This window comes from Zonotrichia leucophrys, chromosome Z (genome assembly GCF_028769735.1).
Source record: "Zonotrichia leucophrys gambelii isolate GWCS_2022_RI chromosome Z, RI_Zleu_2.0, whole genome shotgun sequence".
NCBI lineage: Eukaryota > Metazoa > Chordata > Aves > Passeriformes > Passerellidae > Zonotrichia > Zonotrichia leucophrys.
The window spans coordinates 44,789,946-44,815,269 of record NC_088200.1 but is presented as its reverse complement, the minus strand read 5'-3'; the positions used below and the strand labels follow the sequence as shown (position 1 = coordinate 44,815,269).

The window sequence follows — 25,324 nt, the reverse complement described above, 5'->3', positions numbered from 1 at the left end:
CCTTTCTGCAGGGCTGCTCTGCTGCATCTCATTCTACAATCTGCATACAAAACCACGGTTGCTCTGTACCAGGTGCAGAATCTGGTTCTTGCTGTTAAACTACATAAGAAATACACTTCACTTTTTAATCTTCAGGACCTTATACTGAAGACACATCCTAGGAGACTTCATTTTTTGCAGTTGTGACAAAACATATGTATATTAATGCAGTTGCCTGCCCCAAATCATGCCATTTCAGAGACATATCATGAAAATGTTGCTTTTCTTCCAGGTTCATTATGAACTCTCACAAACTACTGAGACCCATGATTATTATGTTTACATTATGTCAACCACTTTAGCTAAGTGGTAGCCTGCAGCTCTTACTGCAAATGAATAGAAATAATTTCTAAAATCACATTTTGTCTTGTCTGAAATTTACATGCATTCTCTATAATTACAGAAATAAGTTTATTCACAAAAATGTTACAGAGAAAGAATGCCCCACTGGTTCTTCTATAATACTATGGTTTCCAAAACTTTTAAAATAACCTTTATAGAAGCAATGGAAGATCATTGCTTTTAAAGGAAGCTCACCATTTATTATGGACAATTTCATTCTCTTCACCATTCTGGACTACTTATGTAGGACTAGCTATTGCCGTGATAGATGGTAAAGCAATTTCTCTCCCATAGCATATAGTTAGGACAAATCTAATGATGGATTTTTTAATGCAGTACCTCTACTGTCGCAAAGGTATGACAGGCTAACAGGGATACACTGAGACAATAATATTTTGAGTTGATTTAAATTTAAAACACCCATTTTTCACTGTAAGGAATAGAGCATGAGCATTCATAGTTAAATTTTTTTTGGTCATCCTCAAAAATGTGGTAATTGTAAATCTATGGCAAATTGGTTGAAGAAACTGAATGTTGAAGAACGTGGCAACTATAAAGTCATTTATGCACTAAAAATTACACTACCATTTTAGGGTGCATAAGAAAAGAGTTAGTTTAACTAAAATTACACAGGGACACTACTACTACTAGTATATTATATCTATTCTCAAGCCACAGAGAAATAATATCAGTGCTTATAGTTTTAGTAGTGCAGTTACCTTCAGACTTCCAAATAAGAATGTCATGAGAATGCAAATGAGTTTGTTTCAGATGCTTGGGAACTCTGTTTCTAAGGGAAAGTTTTAATGAGAACAAGTATGCTTCATATTTGGACTAAGCCAGAAATCAGCCTGCTTGTAAATCCTAGGCCACTATATGCAAAAAGCTTTGAATCTTTTTCCCATCCAGATTTTTGTGCTTCCAGTCAAGTTTTTAAAAGATTTGAAAACAGAAAACAGGACTAAAAATAGCCTGTTTCATTAGGCAATCTAGAAATTTGAGATGCTTGCCCTTGGTTTTGGTCAAGAGGTTGAGATGATTGCCTTCTTCAGATCACAAATGAGACTAATCCAGGAACTATCTACTCTATTTCATTTACTTAAGGACTGCTTCTTGCTCAGAAAAGAAAATAAAAGGGAAAAGAAATAGAGAGGAAAGCTTCCCCCCCCCCCCCCCCCCCCCCCGCCCAAAAAAAAGCAGTTGAAAGCCAACTAGAAAGCCAACAACACATCAAGTTTACATAGATTTTACGGTCACTGTGCAATGAAACATGAATCTACACTCAACTGTTTTTGAGACTTAGGTGTGCTCAGAACCTAACAGCGACGGTGAAAGTCCTCTTCTTCATCAACCAGCAGCCTACATGTAGTTTAGAAGAATAAAGTCTGATGTAGATAGAGCAAGTAATTTAACAGAAGCAATGATAGAGTATCAGTGTATAAATAAAAGCACCAAAGTCATAAAAAACCAAATTAGAATGCAAATAAATTGATTGAATGACCAAGAGATCTCCACACACTGTGAAGGGAAGGGTCTAAAAGTCCCCATTTGTTACAAATTTTCATTGGTAACAAATAAGGAATGCTAACATCCAAGGAGATGTAGCAGCTTGCTTAGTCCTACAGGAAAAATGGCAGTATTTTTCACTTTCGTGCCTCATCTACTGCCTTACAGGTTTCTGATTTAAAGGGAGCAATAATCCTCAAAGGTAATGCAATTTGATTGATAGACCTTGAAAACTTTGATGTATCTAAGTTAAAAGCTACAACATTACTTTATACTTGGGGCTTCAAATCAGATATGTTACTGCAGCTACAGAGAACAGTTCAAAAGCATAATAAAATCCTTCAAAAGAACCCCAAGGGAGCAGCATAAAGTGAGAAAATAATATTTGAGATTATACATGTCTCCCCCTTCCACCCCCTCCAAAAAACCGCCAAAACCCAACAGTAAAAGAAACAGATTAATAAAATAAAGACCCTAAAATTACACAAGTATGGAGGAAGAGAGGGAGTGAGCATGTGAGAGAGATCTGAGGAGGGGAGTCATGAGGAGAGGGGCTGAGGCAGGGCTTCTTTCCTTACTTGGCACAAGCCACTGATGCACATGTCCAGGGATTCAGTGTAGCACCGTGTCCCATCCAGAACTTTTGGCGCCAGCTCCACAACCAGAGCCGTTCCTCTGGCTTGGCACTTGAGTGAGCACGGGTTGTCAGGGTCATTAGAGACGGGGAGCCACTCATACAACTGCCCTTGGTACTTGACATCGTTGTGAGCAGAGCACTGCTGGGCACGAAAATCACCTGCTTCTGGTGGGCAGTCCTGCAGAAAAGGAGGAGGAGAAGATCAGCAGGCCTCTTCAGGACCGCCAGTTGCAGTATCATGCAGCTGGCTGTGTTCCACAGCTGCCAGATGGAGACAGTTTCTGCTCAGACAAAAAACACACATAATTCAATAGATGATTATACCTTTCTTTCTTTTTTCCATGAAAGTACTGAAAGAGCACCAAGACCATATGTAAATGGGAAATAAGAAATGCACTGTACATGTCTTAACCACAGCCTTGTGGTTAAGCAAAAGAGGGTCACCATGCTCTTGCTGGAACTCATTCTACTTGTGCACATATATGGAGAAACATGTGTGCACAGCCACTCTGTTCCAGACAGGTTTTACCCTTTGTTTGAGGAGAGAGAAAAAAGAACTATGTGATTCGGTTCTTTATTTAAGCTCTTGCCACTAGCTTTTCTTTTTGCCTCAGTGACATAAATCAATTGCAGAAACATTTGATACATATTTGCATTTCTTTAAGCTAAGATTTCATAGCTCACATAATTAGGGACTTCCAACTGAGAAGATCTTAAAAAAAAAACACCTTTTTTTTTAATTCTTCAGGAGATTTGTGAGTCATATAAATCTAACTCTGAAGTCAGTCTACCAATATAAAAACCAAAGACCACTCCTACTACATAAAGTACATTGGTGACAAGATTTTTAGGCTTTTCTTATCCACATATATTTTCTTGCTGCTACTTAGCACAGAAGATCATTAGACAGGTTCTCAAGAGAACAAGAAGAGCTTTAAAATCATGAGTCTTCAGGCAAAATAAACATGAGTTCTTTTTGTTTCCTTTCCAGTATTTGATCCTTGAAGAATGATATTTGAAGTCTTCTTTTGCAAGCAACCACAAAAGCTAGGGATTCACTAGGGTTTTCTTAGAAGTAACTTGAATTTCTCGCATAATTACAGGAATACTGGAGCTAAGCTTTACAAAAAACATTAAACATCATAAGAACTGAAACAAAAAAAAAAAAGCAAACATTGGCAGAATGACTACCTCAGACTATTAAGACCTTGGAGTCCTCCACCTTACTGCCATAAGGAGATCTGCTCCTGGATGATATCTGGTAAAATACCAGATGACATGAACAGTTGTTCCCCCTCTGCTTGAGGACTATAACATTTTTTAAATCCTAAATCATAGACAATCCTACGTGTTGATGGCAGGCTTGGTATGAAAAGTTTTTATGTACGCACAATCACATAACTAGACAATATACTTACAGGATATTTGTATCTTCTGTTTCCCCTCAAACTCCTTCTTCCTATTAGACAATCATTAATGACAATAAGCCTGGCTTATTCCCAGACTTCTTATGCTCCCAGTATTGCTGTCGAGGGAAAGTATCTCTTCTTAGATTTAAATCATCACCTATGTTTCTCAGATCTATTCTTATCCCATTTATTCACTAACAGTTTTCTGCATTTTTTTTAAAAGGGCAAACCATTACAGCTTTGGATATGAAAGACATGGAGGTTGCATGTCACTTTGTGACATGAATGGATCATTTTTTATTATTAAAATACAAAATAAAATCGGTGTTAAAAACTAAGCTTTCAAATCTCCTCTCAAAGGAACACGGCACAGTCTTGGCTATGAATTTGTCATTTGTAAGCCCTTGGCCTGAACCCAGGTTAGCCCTTCTGGCCTCTCATTCACTGTTGGAATGTGATTATGGCTATTTTATTTGAATGTTGAATAATCTTGGGTCGCAACATTTTAAACCTTTTTTGTTGTGGACTATACACACATACAAGCTGTGGCCTTAGCCGCAGATTGTAATCTAATTTTTTTTGTACCACTTGAGGAAATTATCAATTAATTCACTTGGTGTTCAAGTCTGATGCACCCCAAAATTAAAGGGTCAAACCCCAGTCAAAAGTTCTGTGATCTAAGTAGGAGGCAATAGTTTTCCTGTTACAAAAGGTTCAAAGGAGTAAGGCATAAGAGAAAAAATGATGTGGGTTAAATCTAACTTTAGAGAAATATGTATCAAAGAGTAATAACCCAGAGCTCGTTTTTCCTTTTTGAAAGTGGAGATTGAAAGTCGAAGCCTGTAACTGGTATTTTACTGCTGGAGAACTCAGTTTTTCTATCAATATAATACAGAAGATTAAAAAAAATGTTGCAAGTATTTCAGTTTGATTTTAAAATATAAAGAAAATCTGAGGGGCAATCAGGGTTTTTTTATGATGTGGGCAAACTTTTGATACAAGACAGTTTGGACACTGAAGCAAGACGAAAAATATGTGGGTAATTCATTATTCCTCTACAGCTCTGTAATTAGAGAAAAAAGTGGTCTTTATGGTCTGCTCTTATACAAAGGATGAACAATAAGATAGTTACAGCTTGACCCAAGATCTGCTTTAGTTCTATTTTCAAACAAGAAAAGAAGAACACAGTGGCCTTATTTCCTACCACAAAATCTTCTGGTGCCTACCCTTCTGTGAATTTTTCTGTCTGTAAATGAATACAGTCAGGTCTATTGGTTTGGCAGATACCCAGCCAAGGCTCGGTTGCAGAAATCCAAGCCGGCTCTCTAGCTTGGCTCAAGCTTGGCTCTACCTTCAGAACTTCCTGGCTTGTAACAGCTTTATTTTTACAAAGAGAAAAAGGCCCAATAAAGCACACGACACACAGAATTCATAATCCTGCTTTGTACAGAACTCAATACTATGTTTGTTGTGTTGGACTTTACTTCTTAATCAAAGAAATAAAAAACATTCCTCAACATAACAAGCCTTCAGGACACAGCAGGTGACCAGGACTGATGTTAAATACTTCCAATCTTTGATAATGTGGTCAAAATAAAACAATGGATTTAAATAGCAGAGCTTGTGTTTAAAAAAGTTTTCATGTGAAACTTGAATCAATTAAGAATATATGCAAGCAGTCAGAAACACAGACATACATACTTATTCCTGGCACAAAGATGTGAAAAAGGGTCACATCCTGGTGCAGAAACTTTTCTCCTGCTGAAATCCTGAATCCTAAATTTACCTGAAGGCATTGGAGATGTTTTTCCCTCAGGAAGAATCTTTCCTTAAAAAAGCACAAGTACTTGCATGCTCATGTATAATACCTACACAAGCTGTATAATATTTTTTTATGACCAAATGGACAGTGTTGAGAAAATCTGTGGTCTGAATTCTGAATATTTCTCATTTTTAGAAGGATGTCACTGAGCCTGAAAATATAGGAACTGCACAAAACTTAGCACATCCACTTTTTTTTCAACTTAAATTTACTATTTTTCGTTTGTATTATATGTCAGTGGAGATCAGAGCCTCTTTGTGCTGACATTTGTGCAAACATATGATCAAAGCTCAATATAAGTTCTCAGCCTATAAATAAGTATTCTATTTGCTGAAGCAGAAGATAAGGTAAAACCAGTGGGGTTTTTTGCATATATTTTCAAGTAAATTGCTATTTTCTTCTAAACACTTAGCACACCTTTAAATAAGGCCGCTTGCTGTTCTGAGGCAGTCTTGCTGAGCCTTATTTCTGCTGGTTCCTGGACAAGAGAAACTATAGACTAACTCCAAAAAGTTTTCTTGAAAAAGATCAGCCTGCTTTTGGTACTTGCATGATGGCTTAGGGAAAGGGGACCCTCTATGGCTACCAGCTAGCACTGCTCCATTGGCCTAAGTGAAGTTAAATACTGGTCCAGCCCAGGGTCTGATTCTGGGAGCTGTGTAACAGCTTCTTACACAGCCTGTCTACCTGCACAGCAGATTGACAGGCACTCTGAGACAGCCAGAAGCCACGGGCCAAGTCAGTGTGGCAGTGGGCACGAGGCAGTGCATCACTGCATGGGCTACGCGGTTCTGTGAGGAATTTAGCTAACCGCATCTGCGTGGCCTGTGTTTGGCCTGCAGCATGTGGCAGCCCTCGTATCTGGCCTTAAAACTACTACAGTCCTGCTTCAGGTTATTCCAGTTTTGGTGCTATAGCCAAGTCTTAACAGTTTTGTTTTCTTTTAGAAAATATCTATGGGCCCCTGCAGATATGAAGAACTGTTGCCATTGCACTTGTTGAAGAATCAGGAAGAACTAATAAACTTGAAAGTTTAATCTAGATCCATTTATCTTCAAACTTCCTATTCATGAAGACCTTTCAAGGATGAAAAAATTCCAGTGAACAGGAAACAATTGTTCCTCCTTTAATTCTGTGAGTCCTAGGTGGGTCTTTTATGGCTTTTAGCTCACAAAGGTTCATGAGATATTACTGAAATACTGAGCCTGCGCTGGATACCTATAATCCCTATTCATCCCATCAGGTCAAGATTTCCTGTACAGCAATGAATATATATATAATTTTAAAGGTGATCAGAAACCCCTTTGATCTGTGAAACCCATTTTAAAATATACACAGGATTTTCATCCTCACTTCTCAGGCATGTAATGTGATCCATATTATTATGGCTTCATTTTCTTCTTCACATCGATTTTCTTTTTTTTTTTTTTTTTTAAACTTGACCTCCTATTTTACCCTATTGTAATTCATAAGGTCCATGGAGTTTTGCCATGTTTGAATCCCATTCAAAGCAATTTCCATTAATCAACAATCCACTGGAAAAGATAAGATGAATCCCAGATGTCCCTTGATGGTGATAGGTAGATCAGATTTCACGGGACAAAAGAGGGTCAGACTTTTTAAAGTTTACTTAGTGGGTGAAACGTGGAAGATCCTATCTAAGCGGTGATAGGTGGAAACAGTTGAGGAACTTTAAAACAGTTTACAATATATGTGCTTGTATATTTGCAGAGGCCAAGAATGATTTACTATACCTGGAGCTCTTCCTATGTACAAAAAATGACTAACAACTGGACTACTCTGTACAGCATCTGACAGAACAGCTTATTGAACCAGTTCCATGAAGTACTCACGGTGTTGCAGCTGCACCAATTTCCCTACCAAGAACAAAAACTTGAAGTCTTCAAGTAGGGACTTGTCTAAGACCAAATAAGAACTTTAGATAAAAACACAGGGACTTAGGAGATCTAGGGATTTAAGAGAAACTTCACTCAGCCTTGAAGCCTTGTTGAGTGCCCCGCTAGAACTACCTTTCTTGCTGCCAGATTTTTCAATAGCCTACTCCCATGAACTTGGAAATAACTTAGGGTCATACTTAGTTGCTTAGATTGAAAGGGGCTCATATTAAAGCTTTCTCTAAGAACCCCAAGACATTGCAATATCTGACAGAGACAAGCTTGAGAAAAATAACAGGAACAAAGAAAATGGGGAAATATCAGCAAATAAACATGGCATGGAGATGAGAGCTAAATTTGTCAGTGAAATATAAATGCAAAGTTCCATTAAAATTTGTCATTATGAATATTTATAAAATACTTTTTTCACCAAAATAATGTCTTTTTTTGGAAGTATGATCCCATTTTGGCAAATAGTTCAATATGCAGCCTTCTGTGTAATTTTAATTTCTTTTTTTCATCCATCTCTTTTAAGTATTACAACAAGCATTTAGATTAGATGCAGTAAGTTTAATTTCAGCATGAAAACTTCCAAGAACTTCAGCCAAAAACTAATATAAATACATAATATTCAAGCATACTTTCCTAAAGGCATTGAGGGTGCCATATTATCAAAGAGCTCAAAAATGAGCAGTTCAAATTAAAAAAAAAGAAATTGTCAAAAATACTGAATTTAAAACTCTTATTTACCCAGAGTACCGACAAGTCATGAAATAATATTGTAAGGGAAGCAATTCAGGTTATTTGGGCAACAAAGTTTCTTTTTACATTCACATTAACTGGACACAATGTGGGGTTTTTGTTCTATTTTTTAATTGTCACAGATTCACAGTCCTGCTTGCTGAAAAGATTGCAAATCCAGACATCCAAGCTTCTGTCATTTGCTAGATACTAAAAGCACTTGTTTCCAAGTATGAAGAAATAATTTCTAGATGACACATTGAGGTTTTAAAATGCAGCCAATCAGAAATAAGATGGAAGTTATTAAAATCCGGTAGTTTGAAGAACAGACTGTAGTCACAATAAATTATCTGAGTTTAGAAGAATTTTAAATTCAGAAGTAAATTTACATAAAACAAATTGTGGGTTAGTAAGGAGATATGTGCCTCTAATTTGTTTAATATGTTTTTTATATTTTACTGCAAAATGTAAATTGGGAGGTTTGATTGCAAAATGGCATTTCAGTCACCACTGAGTAGAAAAATTAAACTCTGCTAATCATTCTTGTAGGTCTGGTAATATCCTCTTGGGGATGATACTTCTCATACACATAAGCCAGTGCTTCTGAGAATTATGCACTTATATGGAAGTTTAGGTTTGACATTTTCCAGGCTGGGGTTTAGAGCATGGAAAGAAGATTGTGTTATTTTGCAGAAAGTAAGATGAACAACACTGGTACTGGTGTATACAAAATGCAGCATGAGCTGATAAGAAACAGGGATGGAAGCAGCTTGTCTGAATACAAGCCAGAAAATGGGGGATGACATTACAGCTGGTACTTCAGCCAAGTGAAGAAAGTGAGGTATATATTAAAACAGTTGCAGGTGGTGTTTACAAGCTTTGGTTGCCTGACTAATGGGATCTACAATCTACAAATTTTATCTTAGGCTTAAGAGAAACCTTGTTGAAGGAGCTACGAATGTTGTGCAGCTTCAGTTTCAGTCTCATCTTTTCTTTCTTTTTCTTTCTCTCCTTTTTTTTTTTTTTATTCAGAAAGCAGTGCAATGAAAGAAAAACTATCAGGGAAAATAAAAATGTTTTCAGTCTCAAGAAGAATTCTGAAAATTGAGAAATACAGTAAAGACAGTATATATTCCAACAAACAACCTTCAGAGCGATTTTCATGTAAATGAAAGGAAGAGAAAGCAGAAGACAGCAGAGTGGCAGAAGGACTATAAAAGAGAAAGGACATATGAGGTGGAGTGACAGCTTGGTATAAAAGCTGGAGAGCACCTGGCAACCAATAATGCCATAGAAGAAGGAAAAAAAGAGTGTGCTATCTTAAGAAAAACAAAAAAGAAAAGAGAATAAGTGAAAAAATCCTACTCAGTTTGGAATTATATTTGTTTATTTTGCATAATGTTCAGTACAACAACCCAGATAGTTGCAAAAACACGTTTTCACTGCATTGAGACTGATTTTCTAAAGAAAAACAAATTGCTCCCTCCCTCCCTCCCATGATTATATTCCAAAATGGCTGGAAATATGCTTAAGTCCATGTGAATAAAAAAAAAAGAAAAAAAGCAAATGCAATTCAACCCTAAATCATCTTCAGATTCTCTCATTCCTTCTTTTACTATTTACACATGTGGCTTTATACCCATAATCCTTCCAGTTTCTGATCATCAACAGACAATGCAAGTGGCAAATATACTGAACTGGATTTACTGTTTCAAGGACTGTTCAGAAGCTTCATAGACAGCAGTATCAGTCTTTGCTACAGTCTTTATTATGCAAAATTATTCAGCATCTCTGGAATAATTAATATAGGTAAATGGGACAACAGGCATGCCATTTTTCCCCTTGCCTCTCTTTTTCTTTATCTCATTTTTTCCCCTTCTGTAATTTAATTTCAGGATGAATTAAAACCAGCTGTAACAAAATCTTGCAAATGATAGTGCCTATAAAATGTATTCATTGCCAGACTCCAAAACTATTCTTCCAATTCTCCAACTTCATATTTCAAATAATTTGCTTTTAGTATATATGACTACCCATTCTTTCCTGCAAGAGGAGTCTCATTAAAAAAAACACATCAGTTCACAGAAAGGCAGCTTGCAAAAAACAAAAATACTGGTTATTTTATGAAATAAAATAGTGGTTATTTTATCATTCCTCAAGCTATGCACAAGATAACTGTAATGAAAGCCTGGAATGGGGGGATTTGATCTCTTTTGCCTTCAAAGACTGAAATGTAACAGATGAAAACATAGGTCTCATGAGCCTGTAATTTCCATTTTCTTAATTTTCAGTGTCTTTTTGGATGAAATCTTGAAAGGCAAAATCTGAGTAAACAAAAATATACACAATACTGCAGACTTTTTCTAGTGCAGAATTTCACAAGCTTCATTAAGCTATGAGATTAATGCACTGTTTTCAAGATCTAATTTGTGTGTATGCAGAAAAAAATTGTGTACGTAGTTTCAATTTGTGTGTGTGTGCGGAGACAAAAAAGCAGACTTCAATAATGACAAAGTACATGATTTAATCTTTTGTTTTACTATTCTGAAAGAGACAAAGCATATTTCACGATTATAGCTGCACAATTCAGTAACAGAGTGGATTTAGAGATGCAAGTCTGGGGTTCCTAAATAGCTTTAGATTTACACTGCACGAGCCAATCTTTACAGTCCCCCCAAAAACAGTATGAAATCATAAAACCAGTCCTGTGTCTTCATATTTCAGAGGAAAACCTGCCATTGACTTCAGCACAGTAAAGCTGAAGGCTTGAAGGCTTCATTTTGGATTATTTGGTAAGAAATAATTGAGTTCTGCAGCTGTATGCCTCACTTCTAGAGTCAGTATTGCCAAATAAAAGATATGTAAAGGAACTGCCTGACAAAACTATGCAAGGTTTTATTTTGAAGGAAAACTGTTCAGGTGCACATTTGCAAAGCAGAACCCAAGCCGAAAATAAATCTAAAGAAATATTCCTTATCCTGGAAACTCAGTGATTCCAAAACAAGGGTTACAACCCAGCTAAAGCCCCAGCCTTTCATCAGAGTGATCCAGGAACATAATGGCAGGAGAGCAGGATGTACTCTGTCTCACTGCTCTTAACATACACAAGGGCAGATCAGACACAGAAAGACCCAATGTGCATGCAATGCCTAACCAAAGCAAAACAAATGGGGTTCACTGTCATCCAACTATTTTTTTTTTTTTAATTAGCCTTTAGCAGTATCTCTTTGTTTCTTTCCTTTTTTCTTTTTTTCTTTTTTTCCTTTTTTTTTTTTTTTTTTTTTTTTTTTGTGTGTGTCATAGGGCAGAGCTATGGCCTGCAACTTGACTAGCAAAAATCAAACTTCCCATTCCTTACACAGATGTAGTGTAGCTGAAATTCCTCAGAGGAAAATTGGACTGCTAATCTGCCAGCAAATCTTTTTATTAACTACACCAGTTTCTGTCAGCTAAGGAAGGTGAAGGCTAGACTGATGAGGTATTTCAGGAACTCAAATGATACAATCAGAAAAAATTTCAGAGGAATCACAGAATTACAGAATATTCTGCATTGGAAGGGGTTCACAGGGATTATCAAAGCCCAGCTCCTAAAGAACTGAGGGAAATTTTACTGCATAGGAGACTACAGCTCAGATAGAAGCAGTTTTTTTCATTATGAACTGTGGTCTATTGAAGAAAAGATAAGCTAAATATGAGCAAATATATTCCTTTTTTTAAAAGTTAAACTTTTAAACTTTTTAAACAAAGCATGTATTGAAAGGCTTCTGAATATGTCCCTATCAGGCATGAGAAAGCTTGGCCTGGTGTACATTTGATTTCATTTTCCATCTTTACTGGTAAAACTGACATTTCTCCATGTAACTTGAGAGCCTTTACTATTCTTGGCACCCAATAAAACTTTCCATATGAAAGCCTCTATTTCAATTTTCAGCAGTGAAAACACACTTTCACTTTGTTGAGACAGAAGTTGAAGTTTCTTACTTTATTGTATTGAAAGCTATATTTGCCACATATTAAAAAAACCAGCAAGAGCCTTTGGAAAGGCCAAAACACTGATACAGGCTACGTAAAACTGCTTTTCTAGGACACACAACAGAATTAAAATTCTGTGAGGGCAGAAATGAACAGAAATATACAGAATCATAGAATTGCGGATCTTCAACTAACTTGTCTTCAATTCTTAACAGCTTAATCCTCCAGCCTGACAGACTACCCAACGTGAACCAGCTGGTTACCAAAGCCGTACTGGGAACACAAGATGTCTTGATTCTGCAGGAGAGGTTGTAAAGAGCAACCCTGAAGTTTCATTGACTCTCTGTTTATGATGGCTGTGAATGCAATCCCTTCCAGCCAGTTTTAGCATAAGGCTATGCCATAATCTCTCCACATTTCAAGAAACTGGCAAAGGTTTGCCTATGTTTTTGAGTTCTGTGGTATGAAAACAGTTTAGATAGCTACAAGATTCTCACTATCACTTCACCAAATTATCTGCAGTAATATGGACACGATTATCACATGAGATTAATTGTAGCACATCAAAGCTGTACTTCACTTACCACATTGCTGCACGTCCTGTACCGGATGTTTCGCCCTTCACAGGTCCTGTGTCCAAAAATTAAAAACAAAACCAAAAACATTAATAGCTGAATATAAAAAGCCAACATATAATGTTTACTGTGCCATTAACTTCCCCATATGTATTTTTAATCACCTACTCCCCTACCAGCCCTCTTCCCCAAAGTAAAAGGTTATCTGTCCCTATTGAGGTATGAAATCTACAACTCCTTAGTTTCCTACTATCTAGAGGGTAGCATCAGCTTGTAAATGAGATTAGAAGTGAGAATGCAGACTTTCGCTGAAAAACAACATCTGAATGACCTGAATACTGTCTTGCGTCTCCATGCAATTCCTAATGATTTCACAAGGGCACAGTTCTGTGTCTACCTGGGCACACACTCCAGCACTGGCACAGTCTGAGCAGGCAGGCTTTGTCTTCTGGGGAAGAACTGAGCTCTGGGATGAAGGAACTATGCTTGCAGCAGCATGAACTCAAAGTATAGCTTGGGTTTGAAGGGGCCATTTACTTCCAATCCCACTGCCATTGACAGGGGCACCTTTCACTAAGTCAGATTGCTCAGAGCCCCGCTCAACCTGGCCTTGAACACTTTCAGGGATGGGACACACAAAGCTTCTCCTGACAACTTGTTTCAGTGCCTGACCACCCTCACATAAAAAAAAAAAAAAAAATCAAAATATTTAGCTTAAACCTCCTCTCATTCAGTTTAGATTTCCCCTCTTTCAGGCTAGTGTGACATAGTTTTTTCCCACGTTGATATGAGGGAAGAAGGAGAACACAAAGCTTCCCTCAATTCACTGGTGCAGCATTCAAAGAGCAGCTGGGCGCAGTGAGGTCAAGGAGAGCACACAGACTGATGTGTGCCCTTCATGGTTCTCCTCCTTTTGTCCCACAGCAGACCCATACCAGCCCTGATGTTGGCAGGGTTCCTAAAAGAAAGCTCAACAGCCAGGTACCTTTTTAGCACTCAGCAGCAGGTACTCTGAGCGTCTGACCTTAGGTGAAGCTTCTGGTATTTTATGAGTCCAGACAGTATACTCTGCAGAGGCCCTCATGCAAATCAGAATGCGGAGTTTGGCTTTTAAAATGTATCCTTCAAAAGAACAGAATTCCTAACATTTTTAATTTCTTAATTTCACAACCTTCCCCCTCCCCTTTCTTTTTTTTAGGCCACAACTTAAGCACACATTCCTTCAGGAATAAATGCCTGTTAAGCCTGATTCTTAAAATCCAAACCATTTTGAACTATCCAAGGGAAAGGACAGCAGCATCTGCACTGATTTTTCTTCACTTGAAAAAAAAAAAAAAAATTTACAGCAGAGGAACTTTTCCTACACTGAGTTAACTCTAAAATTAATTGAACAAGTTTTAAGTTATTGAAGTCATCCTCTCTGTCTTCGTTATCCACAAGACTTAACTGTGAAATTCATCCAGTAGTCATTTACACACCATATGTCTAAATGACCACAAGAGGAGACAAACAAGTAAATAAACTTCATCATATTTTCACAATAAATCTAAGCGGAAAGATAACACTTTCTGTTGTGTAGCATTTGGCATATAAAAATTATATTAAAAGCATAACAGAAATATCACTAATCACTATCACTGTGATAGGGACATTTCTATTAGATACTATCACTAATTCAGTGATTTTGTAGCATTGTATATTTAACTCCAATGAGTTCTTATCTCAGCCATGCACAGAAGTGAAAAATGTGCACAGTGTACCCAGCAGTAGAAAAAAATTGGTTTGGGCAGTACAATAACAAAAATTATATCCATAATAGACTATGAAATAAAAAACCCAACTAAAAAACCCAGTAACAACAACAAAACACCCAAGCAACACTCCCACTCACAGGATTCCAGTAATTCCCAAGCAATATCAGTAAGCTTGGAAAAATGCTGTGGAAACCTGCTTATATTGCATTCAATAAAGGTACTTTGCTAATGATAGATAGTAAATAAAGAGATAAATTATGCAGAATGCAGGCAGCCCTAGTGCAGGTGTCATTTACCACACTGAAAAGCTTGTTCATCAGGCTTGATACCTGCCCCATGTGTCTCTCAGAAATGCCACACAAACCATCAAACATTACTTTGCTTGACACAGACTTGCTATTAGCACAATTTCTATTACTGTAACTGATTAATCTTAGAACCACTGAACATCTAGGAAAACTTCAGCTTCCTTTCTATCATTTGCCTCTCAGTTTCTTCTTCTTTTCATGGTTTCTTCATATTATCTGTTTTGAAATTAAAAAAACCAAAACTACTTAATTTTCACTTATTCTCCGTGTTAGGGAAAATAATAGGTTATTTCATTAGATATATGAAAAAACAATTATTCCATTATTTTACTCCATTTTTCTTCTTCTGGCTAATGGCCAGGGACGTTCAGATAAAATGAGCAATTCTGGATGCAGCTAGTGCTCTTATGATTCATGAAGACTAGGAAACACTCTTGGAAAATTCCCCTTGTTTCCTCAGAAAGAACATTCTTTGGAGCTTGGTTGTTTACACTCAGTAGTTTCCCAATTATCACACACCTGCCAAAAGCAGGTAACAGCTTTCAGCCTTTATATACATGATGATATATGAAAATATATGAAATTATATATTTGCACAATAGATTTGCATAGTAGTTTGTGTTTCGGATCTACCCTACCTCAGAACAGTATTTCAGATTCTCTTAAGCACAAGCAACTACTTTGGAATTCAAACTCATGGGATTTGCACGCATATCTCAGCATGGACACTGTGCAGAATTCCACAGCACTGAGCCTTCAGCATGCAAGGAAGGATCATGGCAGACTACTGAGCCCGTGTTGTGAGATACAGTCATCATTTATCCTCTGATCTCTTCAGGATATAAATGGCAACTCCTACCAACAAGGAGTACACACAGCCAGCAGGAAAACTCAGAAGTCAACCGATATGCCCAGTTCATCTTGAAGAGCACAGAAAGAGTGGGAGAAGTAAGCAGTACTTCAGCTGTCTCTGTTATCTACACCGCAGGGGATTTTTCAGTGGAAAAAGGTAGCTGAGGGTTTGGCTTGACAGGGAATTATTATCATGTGAATATGAAAGAAAAGCATACTGTTGGGAATCATGTTTCATTCCTTAAACTTAGTCACTTGTTTCCAGTAAAGTTTCTGAAAGAGGTTAACAACTTATAATATATTAAAATATTCTCTTCTCTTAATGTAAACAACCCAAACCCCTGGTATTTATTTCTCCAGGCTCCAGTTTGTAGACGGACTTAGTTCAAGTCCCCCCCTCAAAGGCCTCAAGTAGATGTGTATTTGTGCTCAGCTAGAGTTAGAAGCCTTGCAAAAATCCATGCCAGAATGAACAGCAAACCCCTGCCAAAGCTGCCTTTATCAGTAATTACCAAAGACTATGAAGAGATTTTCAGAGGAGACCTCATCAACTCCTGCCACTCTCAGCAGTCATCAGAGTTTGAATGGCTTTACTTAAGAAACAAGTCTGCTCATAAACAAGCAACTATGAGCCATGGGTGGGTTATTTCTGCGTGTATGAATTTTTATGCAGCTATTCACTACAGGGTCTCAAAGTTGATGTAATGTTGAATAATCTCCACTACTTTATTTTCACTATCCTTGACAGACACACTTCTGGGACAGATTCTGGTTTCTGATTGTACTTGTGAGATAAATATGCTGTGGGTCTGTCTTTTCCCATGAGATCTTAGTCTGGCTGTGGCATGAAGCCAGCCTACACACATGGGGGTAACATCATCTTGCATCTCCCTTTCCTCACACTGTTGCTCTCAGCTCTTTCCCAAATCTGGCACAGTGTTATGACCCCCTGTCATCCTCAATACAATTTGTTTGTGCTTCTCTGAGGAACAGTCAGTCTCTTTTACTCACCCAGCATACCCCTTTTCCTGTAAAGGAATTGAGAAGGAGGGCCCTGAACACCAAATTGTTGCTATGAGCAAGAAAGACGGATCAGGACTGAATTGACTTTAAGAAGTTTACCTTTGGAAACTATTTGGTTGGGTCTGCTAAACTCATGTCTAAATCACTCAGTTGACAATAATTTGCAAAGAATTCAAAAGATTTTTCCACATCCTTTTGTTCACACGATGCCTTAAGTTTTAGCTGTCATATTTTCCAGATTCTGTAGTGCATTAGTATACAACTCTGAACACCATATAAAGTGTTAGCAAGTTCTCAGTTTAGTCAGACAAAAGAATCCTTTTCCAGCCTGAGAACCAAAGACACCTTTGCAACCTCAGGCCCAAAAAGTGTCAACAACAGCAAATTGAGGAGAGCAGTCTGGGAGGATGGGATTTCATAACCTGAAGCTGAAATTAGACAATTAACCCTAATATGTAAATGGACCAAAACTTATAAAAGTGTCAAAACTCGACTCATGAGCAGTTGTCCATCTTGGATGTAGTCACGGCTGGGCTCTTGTATGGCCCAAGGTGTATTTTTTGAAGGTGTTTTTAATAAATACCTTTATTCCTTTAACACTGTCTAGCCTCTGCTCTAGGTAGCCTCTAAAGTTATCACACAAACACTTTCCTGCCACCGTGGATTGTTGAGATGCACTGGTATGTTTTGCCATGCATCTGTAGAAATCTTTCACTCTCTGTATTTAGAAAACTGTCTCCTACAAGTTCCTGCACGTTGAAATGTGAAATACAAGAAGAGTTACATCAGTAGTTAACTTTGAGACAAGAAAAGTGGGCATGGATGCACAAGCCAAATTTCCCTGGCAGATTTAGTTACAGATCATATAAATGTTCTTACTTCTGCAATCAAAAAGATAAACAACCGGGAAAATACAACTTCAGTCACTACACGCAGAAAATCAGCAAGGCAAATAAAAGCATGTGTAGTAATCTGGGGCCACAAAAGGCCAACTTTTCTCATAAATAACGTTTTCCACAACCTTGGTATTAGGCAATCAAGAATTCTGATGTAACTGCTGTTATTATACTTAGCATCAGTGGCCCCATGTGCACCTCATGAGGCCCCACAAGGCCAAGCACAAGATCCTGCATGGCAGCAATCTCCACTATAAGTACAGACTAAGTGATGAATTGGCCAAGAGCAGAGAAGGGGCTGGGGATACTGGCGGATGAAAAATTAAATATCAGCTGACAACGTGCACTTGCAGTCCAGGAAGACAATTTTATCCTGGGCTGCACAGAGGGGAGTGTGGCCACCAGGTCAAGGGGATGATTCTCTCCCTCCACTGTGCTCTCACGAGACGCCATCTGGGTCACTGGAGTGCTGTGTTCAGGTCTGTGTCCCCAGCAACAGACAGAACCTGAGCTGTGCAAGCATATCCAGGTCACAAAAATAATGGCCTGAAACACCTCTCCTATGAAGAAAGATCGGGAATGTGAATGTTACAGATGGGTTCACAAGGGGAAAGTCATGTTTAAGTAAATTTCCTTGTATAACAAGGCCTGCCATCTCATTGACTAGTAGATGTATTTTTATTAGAATTCAGTGAAGTTTTTGATACAGTTTGCATGGTATTCTGGCAAATTTTTATTTTCAAGTTTTTCTTTGTCTTATTCCAAGTCACTGATTGTTATTTCCTAAGTAACAGCTGGCATTAAATACTATGCCCTAAACTCACAAAAATATGACTGGCTAGTCCACTTAAAATAACAAAGATCCAATTCATGAAAAAAGTGGAAAATACAAAGAAAAAACCTGTCATGTGCTTTCAGGGTACTGTTCATTTACAGCAGTTAGTCTCACATCTGTGTTCATCACCACAGTATTTTTTTATTTTCTTAATAATATTTTAAGAAGTGTCTTTAACTTTAGATTTGCACATATAACATGAATTGCAGATTTACAGAAAGCAATTACAGTTGTGAATATTTTTCACAAAGCAAGAAAGGCAGAAAAGCAAAAATTAAGAAAAAAAACCTTTCATTAAACAAGGATGAGACGTTGCTTCACATCCGAAGTGGAAATAACTACAATATAAAATCTCATCTGTTGTGCTATATCACAAATATACCATATAGAACATAATGCAGGCCCAAAAGTACTAACATCCCAAATCTGAACACTCTAGAAATTGGAGCAGGATCCAGGTTTTGCAGCTGGTCTTTATAAAAGAAATGTGCTGAACAGGATTGCAAGCTCTGCCTTCTCTGAGGAAGTTTGCATGTGTGTTAACCCCCCTCCACTGAAATTTCTTGTCTACAATCTAGTGCTCCAGTCTTTAGAGAATCACATAAGTTTCTTACTGGAATTAAGGCTTACAAAAACTCTACATCATGCAAAGGTCTGATTTAATTCCTTTTGATTTAAGTTCAGGAACAGATTTATGGAAAGACTTATGAATAGCTGAGAGCTCTTCCAGTGAACCTGGACATATGAACAGTATATCACCTGAGTGAGGGCTTCACAGACATTTTTGTTTCGTAGGCCACTTCTCAATAGGGAGATGCATTTATGGAGCCCATATCCATCACTGACCTGTAACTGCAATGCTGATTACTGTTCATTCCACTACACGCCAGTTTTTCACCCAAAACACCAATACGTAACATCTCTGTGTCAGGTCTAACAAGGGGTTCCATAAGAAAACTATACTAGGAAAGCATTTTCTACAATTTTAGATACTTCAGTGAGGCACTGAAGCCAGAAATTAGGACAGCCAGCACAGTGTGTCTAACTGGTCTTCTGAAGACCATCAGCAGTCACTCCATAGATTACAATGCTGATTTACATTGTGTGAAATTTGCAGCTTCTTATACTGCTGACATGTTGACTCAGATAGGTTGCTTGCTGCTTCTGCCATTAGAGTTAGAGCTGTAATCTCTCTAAAAAAATTTAGAATAATTTCTTCATCACATACAACCAGAGAATGGTTTCAAAATTCTCATAATTACAGTTTTCACTAATTGCAGAGTAAACAGAATAATAAAATTCCTTTTAAAATGTTGCTACGGGGCACAGACTTAACTAGAAGCACTTACAAATTAAAGAAACAAAAATTTTTTTCCAGCTATTTGGAATCGTACACTGTACCATGGAGGATGCCCTTTACACAGTAAATTATCTAGAAGTATCAACTGAAGCAGAAAAAACCCAGCAATTCAGGTATTCTGGGGGTCTTTGAAGGAAGCAATATACTACACTAGTATACAGTATAGAGTTTTATGCAAGGTAATGAGAAACATCGTCCTAAATAATTTCATAGTGCAGGTCATCTAAGAATTTTATGACATTGATTGTACTCCTCATGAGTGACATGGTATGCTTCAACAGAATGCCATTTATTTTTGGGGATGTATTCAAAAACTCTGATAGCATTTGCGCACAAATACTCTGCTCTTTATTCCAAAGACCTTAAACTAGAAAAGGGCTTATTCTCAAGTATTTAAACTGATCATTTTGACCAATATAGGAACATTTAATAAATGTTCAAAAGCCTAATTTATTAATAAATGTTCAAAAGCCTGGCTTATTTAGTAGTGCCAGGATACACAAGACTGCATTTATATCATTACACAGTAATTACAGTAATACATGTCAGCTTCTATCTGTCAAAGAAGCAACCCCCAACCCACATAACTGCACCATTGTAATTTTCACTCAGAAAGTTTAAAGGGACTTTTATCAGTGTTAGATGTGAAAAACGTCAGAATCTCTGGGAATCAAAGCCCCTGAGACAGACTACTCTGTCAATGCAGCCTGAAAATAAGGGTCACAGCCACTTGCTGAGACTACATTCTAAATTCAGTTGTGAAGCAGCAACACTAGTCAATATTTTGGTACCAAAGTTGTATACATCTGAAAGTTAAAACAGCATCTTTTCAAATATGCAGTATTTGATGGATCCTGTTTTCAATGCCAGTCAGAAATGTTATTAACGGTTTCTTATTCACTTATTGAACTTTGAACTAACATAAATAACATGCATCTATTCCATCACTGTCTGGTGAAACCATTTGATGTTGGATTTGTAAATCAACAATATATGAGATCAAAATTAGAAAATATTACTCCTTAATGAAGAAAATCTAATTTATTTTAGGCCCTTTCTGTCTTATGAGAAATGCACACATCATAAAATAGACTTAATTTTACCAAACCTAGCTAGTTTACTAAACCCGACCTTCAAAAATATGTCTTGGTTGTTATTTTATGAACCAAGTCAAACGACAGTAAAGCTGAGAGTCATTTATGCAGATTTACTGTTTTAACTCTGCAGAATGCAACAGCACCGTGCTGAACAAGTAAGCAAGTGAATCACTTAATCTAACTTAGCAGGCCAAACTGGCAGAAAGGCTATTTCATATTTCTGGTTGCCTTGCATTACCAAAAGGCAGTTATCAGATGAAGAAAGAAAGAGAGGTATTTCAAAAGGAGAGAGAAATATGTTCCAGTAAGTGACACAGACAGTATGAACCATAGGAACAATGCTGGGATTAACTCTCTGACATTTGTTCCATTTTGTTTTTAAATTTGTGCTTTTCTTCATTTGTTTGTTTTGTCCTATTGATGTTTTCTTTTTTTTTTTTCTTTTTAATCTTGGACACTTTTATACTGAGGGAAATTTGTCATGAAAATGTTAATGCTGAACTTCTGCTGCTACCAAACATAAACCCCTCACTTAATGGTGGAAAACCTTCACTCTATTCAGAAGTTTAAACATTATTTCCCAGAGATAAGGGTGATGATATCAAATTTTGGCCCTTGAGCTCAACTCCAGTAACCTTGGGACTCCATAACTATCTCAGCAGTCTGCTGTATGCTCAAACTATTCTCTGCCACATGTTTTTTCATAAACAGAAGCAACAGTAATGAAGGGTTTCTTTACAATTTAATGAATAGACCACATATCTACTCTATGAAAAAATAGTTTGCAAATCTCTAGGACACACTTATCTTTTGCTACATGCAGCCTAACTTTAAAAGAAAATGATGGTGAGTTTGGAAGATGATGAGAAAAAGAATCAGAATTATCTTCTTGCCAAGCCTAGACAGAGGAAAATGGTCTCACTATTACTGTAGTACTCAGCAATGCAGAGCACAATTCCAGAAAACACAGAATATTTTTAGATCAGTATGGGTGAACAAATGAATAAAAGAATTTATAATTTCTTTTACAATTTGAAAATATATCCCAGTACAGGAAATAAATACACATGAATTTCAGATATCTAATTCAGATATTTATTATTACTCTGTTTGAGTTTGCCTGAAAATCAATACGGACACATATTAAAACCTGGATGGAAGACATCTGAGTTATTATCAATCTCTTTGCTAGAAGACAAATACCAGCAGTGCTGGGCAATCAACTCTTACTTGCTGCAACAAATAAGGGCTGGATTCTAAGCAAGAGGCCAAAGCCCAAAATGCAGTGCCTCTCTACCTGTATTTCCATAATGTCTGTATCCAAAGCAGCCAATACCTAACAAAACCTGGTTCCCTGTGGAAGCTCAAGTGCTGGTAGTGCTCAAGAGCTCAAGAAAAATAGGAGTGGTCTATGGTTCCTCTCTGTACAGGTTTTATTGAGTAGTGCTGCATGGCCGGTCATCAAAAAAAAAATTGGGAAACAGAAGGGCGAAACATTATAAAATGATAAAAATAGTTACCCCTCCACCTAACATATAATTAGTCAAGGAGGTTCAAAACCCAGTAACATTTAAAGGGGGTCTGTCCTTTTGTGTAAATAACAACAATATCAGAAGTTATAAAGAGTTAATGTGACTAAAGAGCATGAAAAGTGTAATCTTTCGAGTTTTGGTAGTCTAATTTATAAAAGTTTATTTTCCTGGGGTGCATTCTGTCCTCGGAGTGACCCAGTGCTTGCTGTCAGCATGAGGACATGAACAACCCCTGTCTGCTTGTGTGACTGGCATGTGTATTTATATCACTAGCATAATGTCCTTAGCATAATCAGAACCAGTTGTTCTAATGAAATGTACTGCTAAACAGCCACTACCCTGAAATTTTTGCTATTTAAAACACAAGAATACAGAATTTTTCACTAACACTTTCCATTCTTTCATCACAGCTGTGAAGGACTAATGCAAAACATGTTCCCAAAACAAACAACACAAGCATGAACATAACTTTGGCAAATAAAAGCTGGAAAGAAAGCTGGTTTCCTTTATTTAGCTATATATATTAATGGTGTTTAGGAATGGGCAATTAGTCTTTGCATTTTTTCAAAGCTGATGCACCAAGCTCTCTCTATTCATGTGATACTCTGAAAGTCATCTCATATAGAACTAAAAGATACAAGGCATTAAAGCATTCCTCCCAGGATGAGAAATATTTTGGATTAATTTGTTCCAATTTGTTCTAAATGTGTTGCCAGTTTACATTTGCCAGAAGAATCTACTATATTCCTTCAAGCTGCAGTGAAATTACACACACCAAATAAACTGTACTGACCAAGAAATTCTCTCTCAAACATGGACATTCTGGTCAAACCTTTACAGCTTTGAAATACTCCTGTGAATTTATTTGGAAACCTTTGATGAGTTTCTTTACCTTGCTCCCACTCTGACTTAGCACCTTAAAATGCTTGCTTAGCAGAAAAATTAATCATTTAAATCCTTACTTAATTAACAATTGCATGTAGACCAGGAAAAATGAAAAATTACTGCACATTTGAGAGAGGGCTAATTCCAGGACAAAAGTTACTATTTATGATTTATTGCTACTGGCTACCAAATGCCACACACCTAATTAACTCCCCACTTCCTATCCCAGAAATTGCAGGTTTCCATGTCTGAATGGGTCATAGTTTGTGGTTGGTTTCTTAAGGCAGCAAGCATTGCTTGTGTCCTGAAGGGACAGTGGAAAGGTCATGTATGAAACCTAATTTTGTGTGATTTATGAGGTTATTCCCTATTCCACTCATTAAGGTTCAGGTCACTGCTACTACTATTTGGAACTCCAAGATTGCCCTCTAGAACCTACAGAGACAGTTCTCATGAAGGAGGAAAGAAAGCACCTATTGCTCAGAGTCCTCAGATCTCCTGGTATGTCTGGCTTCATATTTACATTAAAATAACATACTGACAGTCATTTATTTTTTTTAAGTATGGAAAACGATATACAGTGATTAAATTTAAGTTCCTGTCTCTGAAATTTCAGATTTTGAGGTGAATGCAACTGGCCTCAAACTAACTGGCCATGAAACAACTGGCCATGAAACTAACAAGATATTAGAATCTGGTCCTACTTTGAAAATCAATTTTATGTTTGTTTAATCCATGGGAATGCAATAGCAAAGTACTGGTTTTCCACTTATTTCAACAGATATCTTTGCCTATCTTTTCTTCCAGCAGACTTTTGCGCACAGTCAACTCAATAAATGGGGCTACTAAGAGACTGTTCAGAGATAAAGCTAAAATACACAATATCCTATTCTGGTGTTATGTTCAATGCCTTGTGCTGTTTCCTGTCTTCACTAAACAACATCACATATTAAAGTGTCAGAAAGAGGAAATTATTTGGACTGTATGGCCGCTGTTTGTTATACTAACATCAGTTTTACAAGCACATGAATAAAAATATGAAAGAAAGTATGCAGGATGGAAAATTGTATTAGATTTTTTTCTCCTACAATATATAAGGTATCAGAAATGGCAATAAGCCAGAAAGGTTGGGTCCGGAGTTTCCCTTCATATTATTTATCAGAAATCTGTTAATATTTATCACATCTACCATGTTTACTGCAGGTAAATTTTTTTCCCTAAGTAAATAGAAATAATATTTGCTAGAAATATTTTGCAGATAAAACTTACATAAAGTACAGAGTGGAAAAGATGTCAAATGAGTTGTTCTTTTTGCATTGCAAGCTAGTAAGTGGGTAGGAATAAAATCTCAGATGCCTGACTGAATACCCAGAATTCATCTTTGTACCAGAGCATTTTATCTCTGTTGGGAGGGGGCCTTGCTGGTATTGACTATTTCCTACCTGAAATTCAATTTGCAAGATATCCTTTGTAGGACTGTTACTCTTTCTTATATAGCTCAGGATGCCTCATTTGATTATTGTGTTGCTTTTATAGTCAGGGTGGCTGAAACTGTGGGGTATTAAATGTAGTGAATAATCTGTACTCTTGTATAAGCACATGACAACTCTTACTGCTTAAATGGTGAAAGTGGAGGAAGTTCAACTTCAGGAACTGGCAGCCTTTTAAGCTGTCCAGACCAAATTTTATCTCCATGGATTCTTGCTTTACTTTAAAGGGTGCTTCCTTATCAAGCTCATTGGCTGCTTGCCCAAATTAAAAAAAAAAAAAACAAACCAAAACATTACCATAATTTTTTGACAACAAGATGGAAATTTCAGTGTAGGTCAAGACTTCCACTGGTT

The 25,324-nt window shown here is 37.1% G+C and overlaps 1 protein-coding gene across 3 annotated transcripts in view; it reads right to left on the bottom strand.

Moving 5' to 3' along the window:
• Positions 1-25,324, bottom strand: part of ADAMTSL1 (ADAMTS like 1) — a 381,502-nt gene that overhangs the window by 128,668 nt on the left and 227,510 nt on the right. For all 3 annotated transcript variants that reach the window (XM_064736915.1, XM_064736913.1, XM_064736914.1), the window contains 2 exons: positions 12,948-12,993; positions 2,466-2,702 (listed from right to left, as the gene is read on the bottom strand). In XM_064736915.1, coding sequence (XP_064592985.1) covers positions 2,466-2,702; positions 12,948-12,993 — 283 coding nt within the window. The remainder of the gene's footprint in view (positions 1-2,465; positions 2,703-12,947; positions 12,994-25,324) is intronic.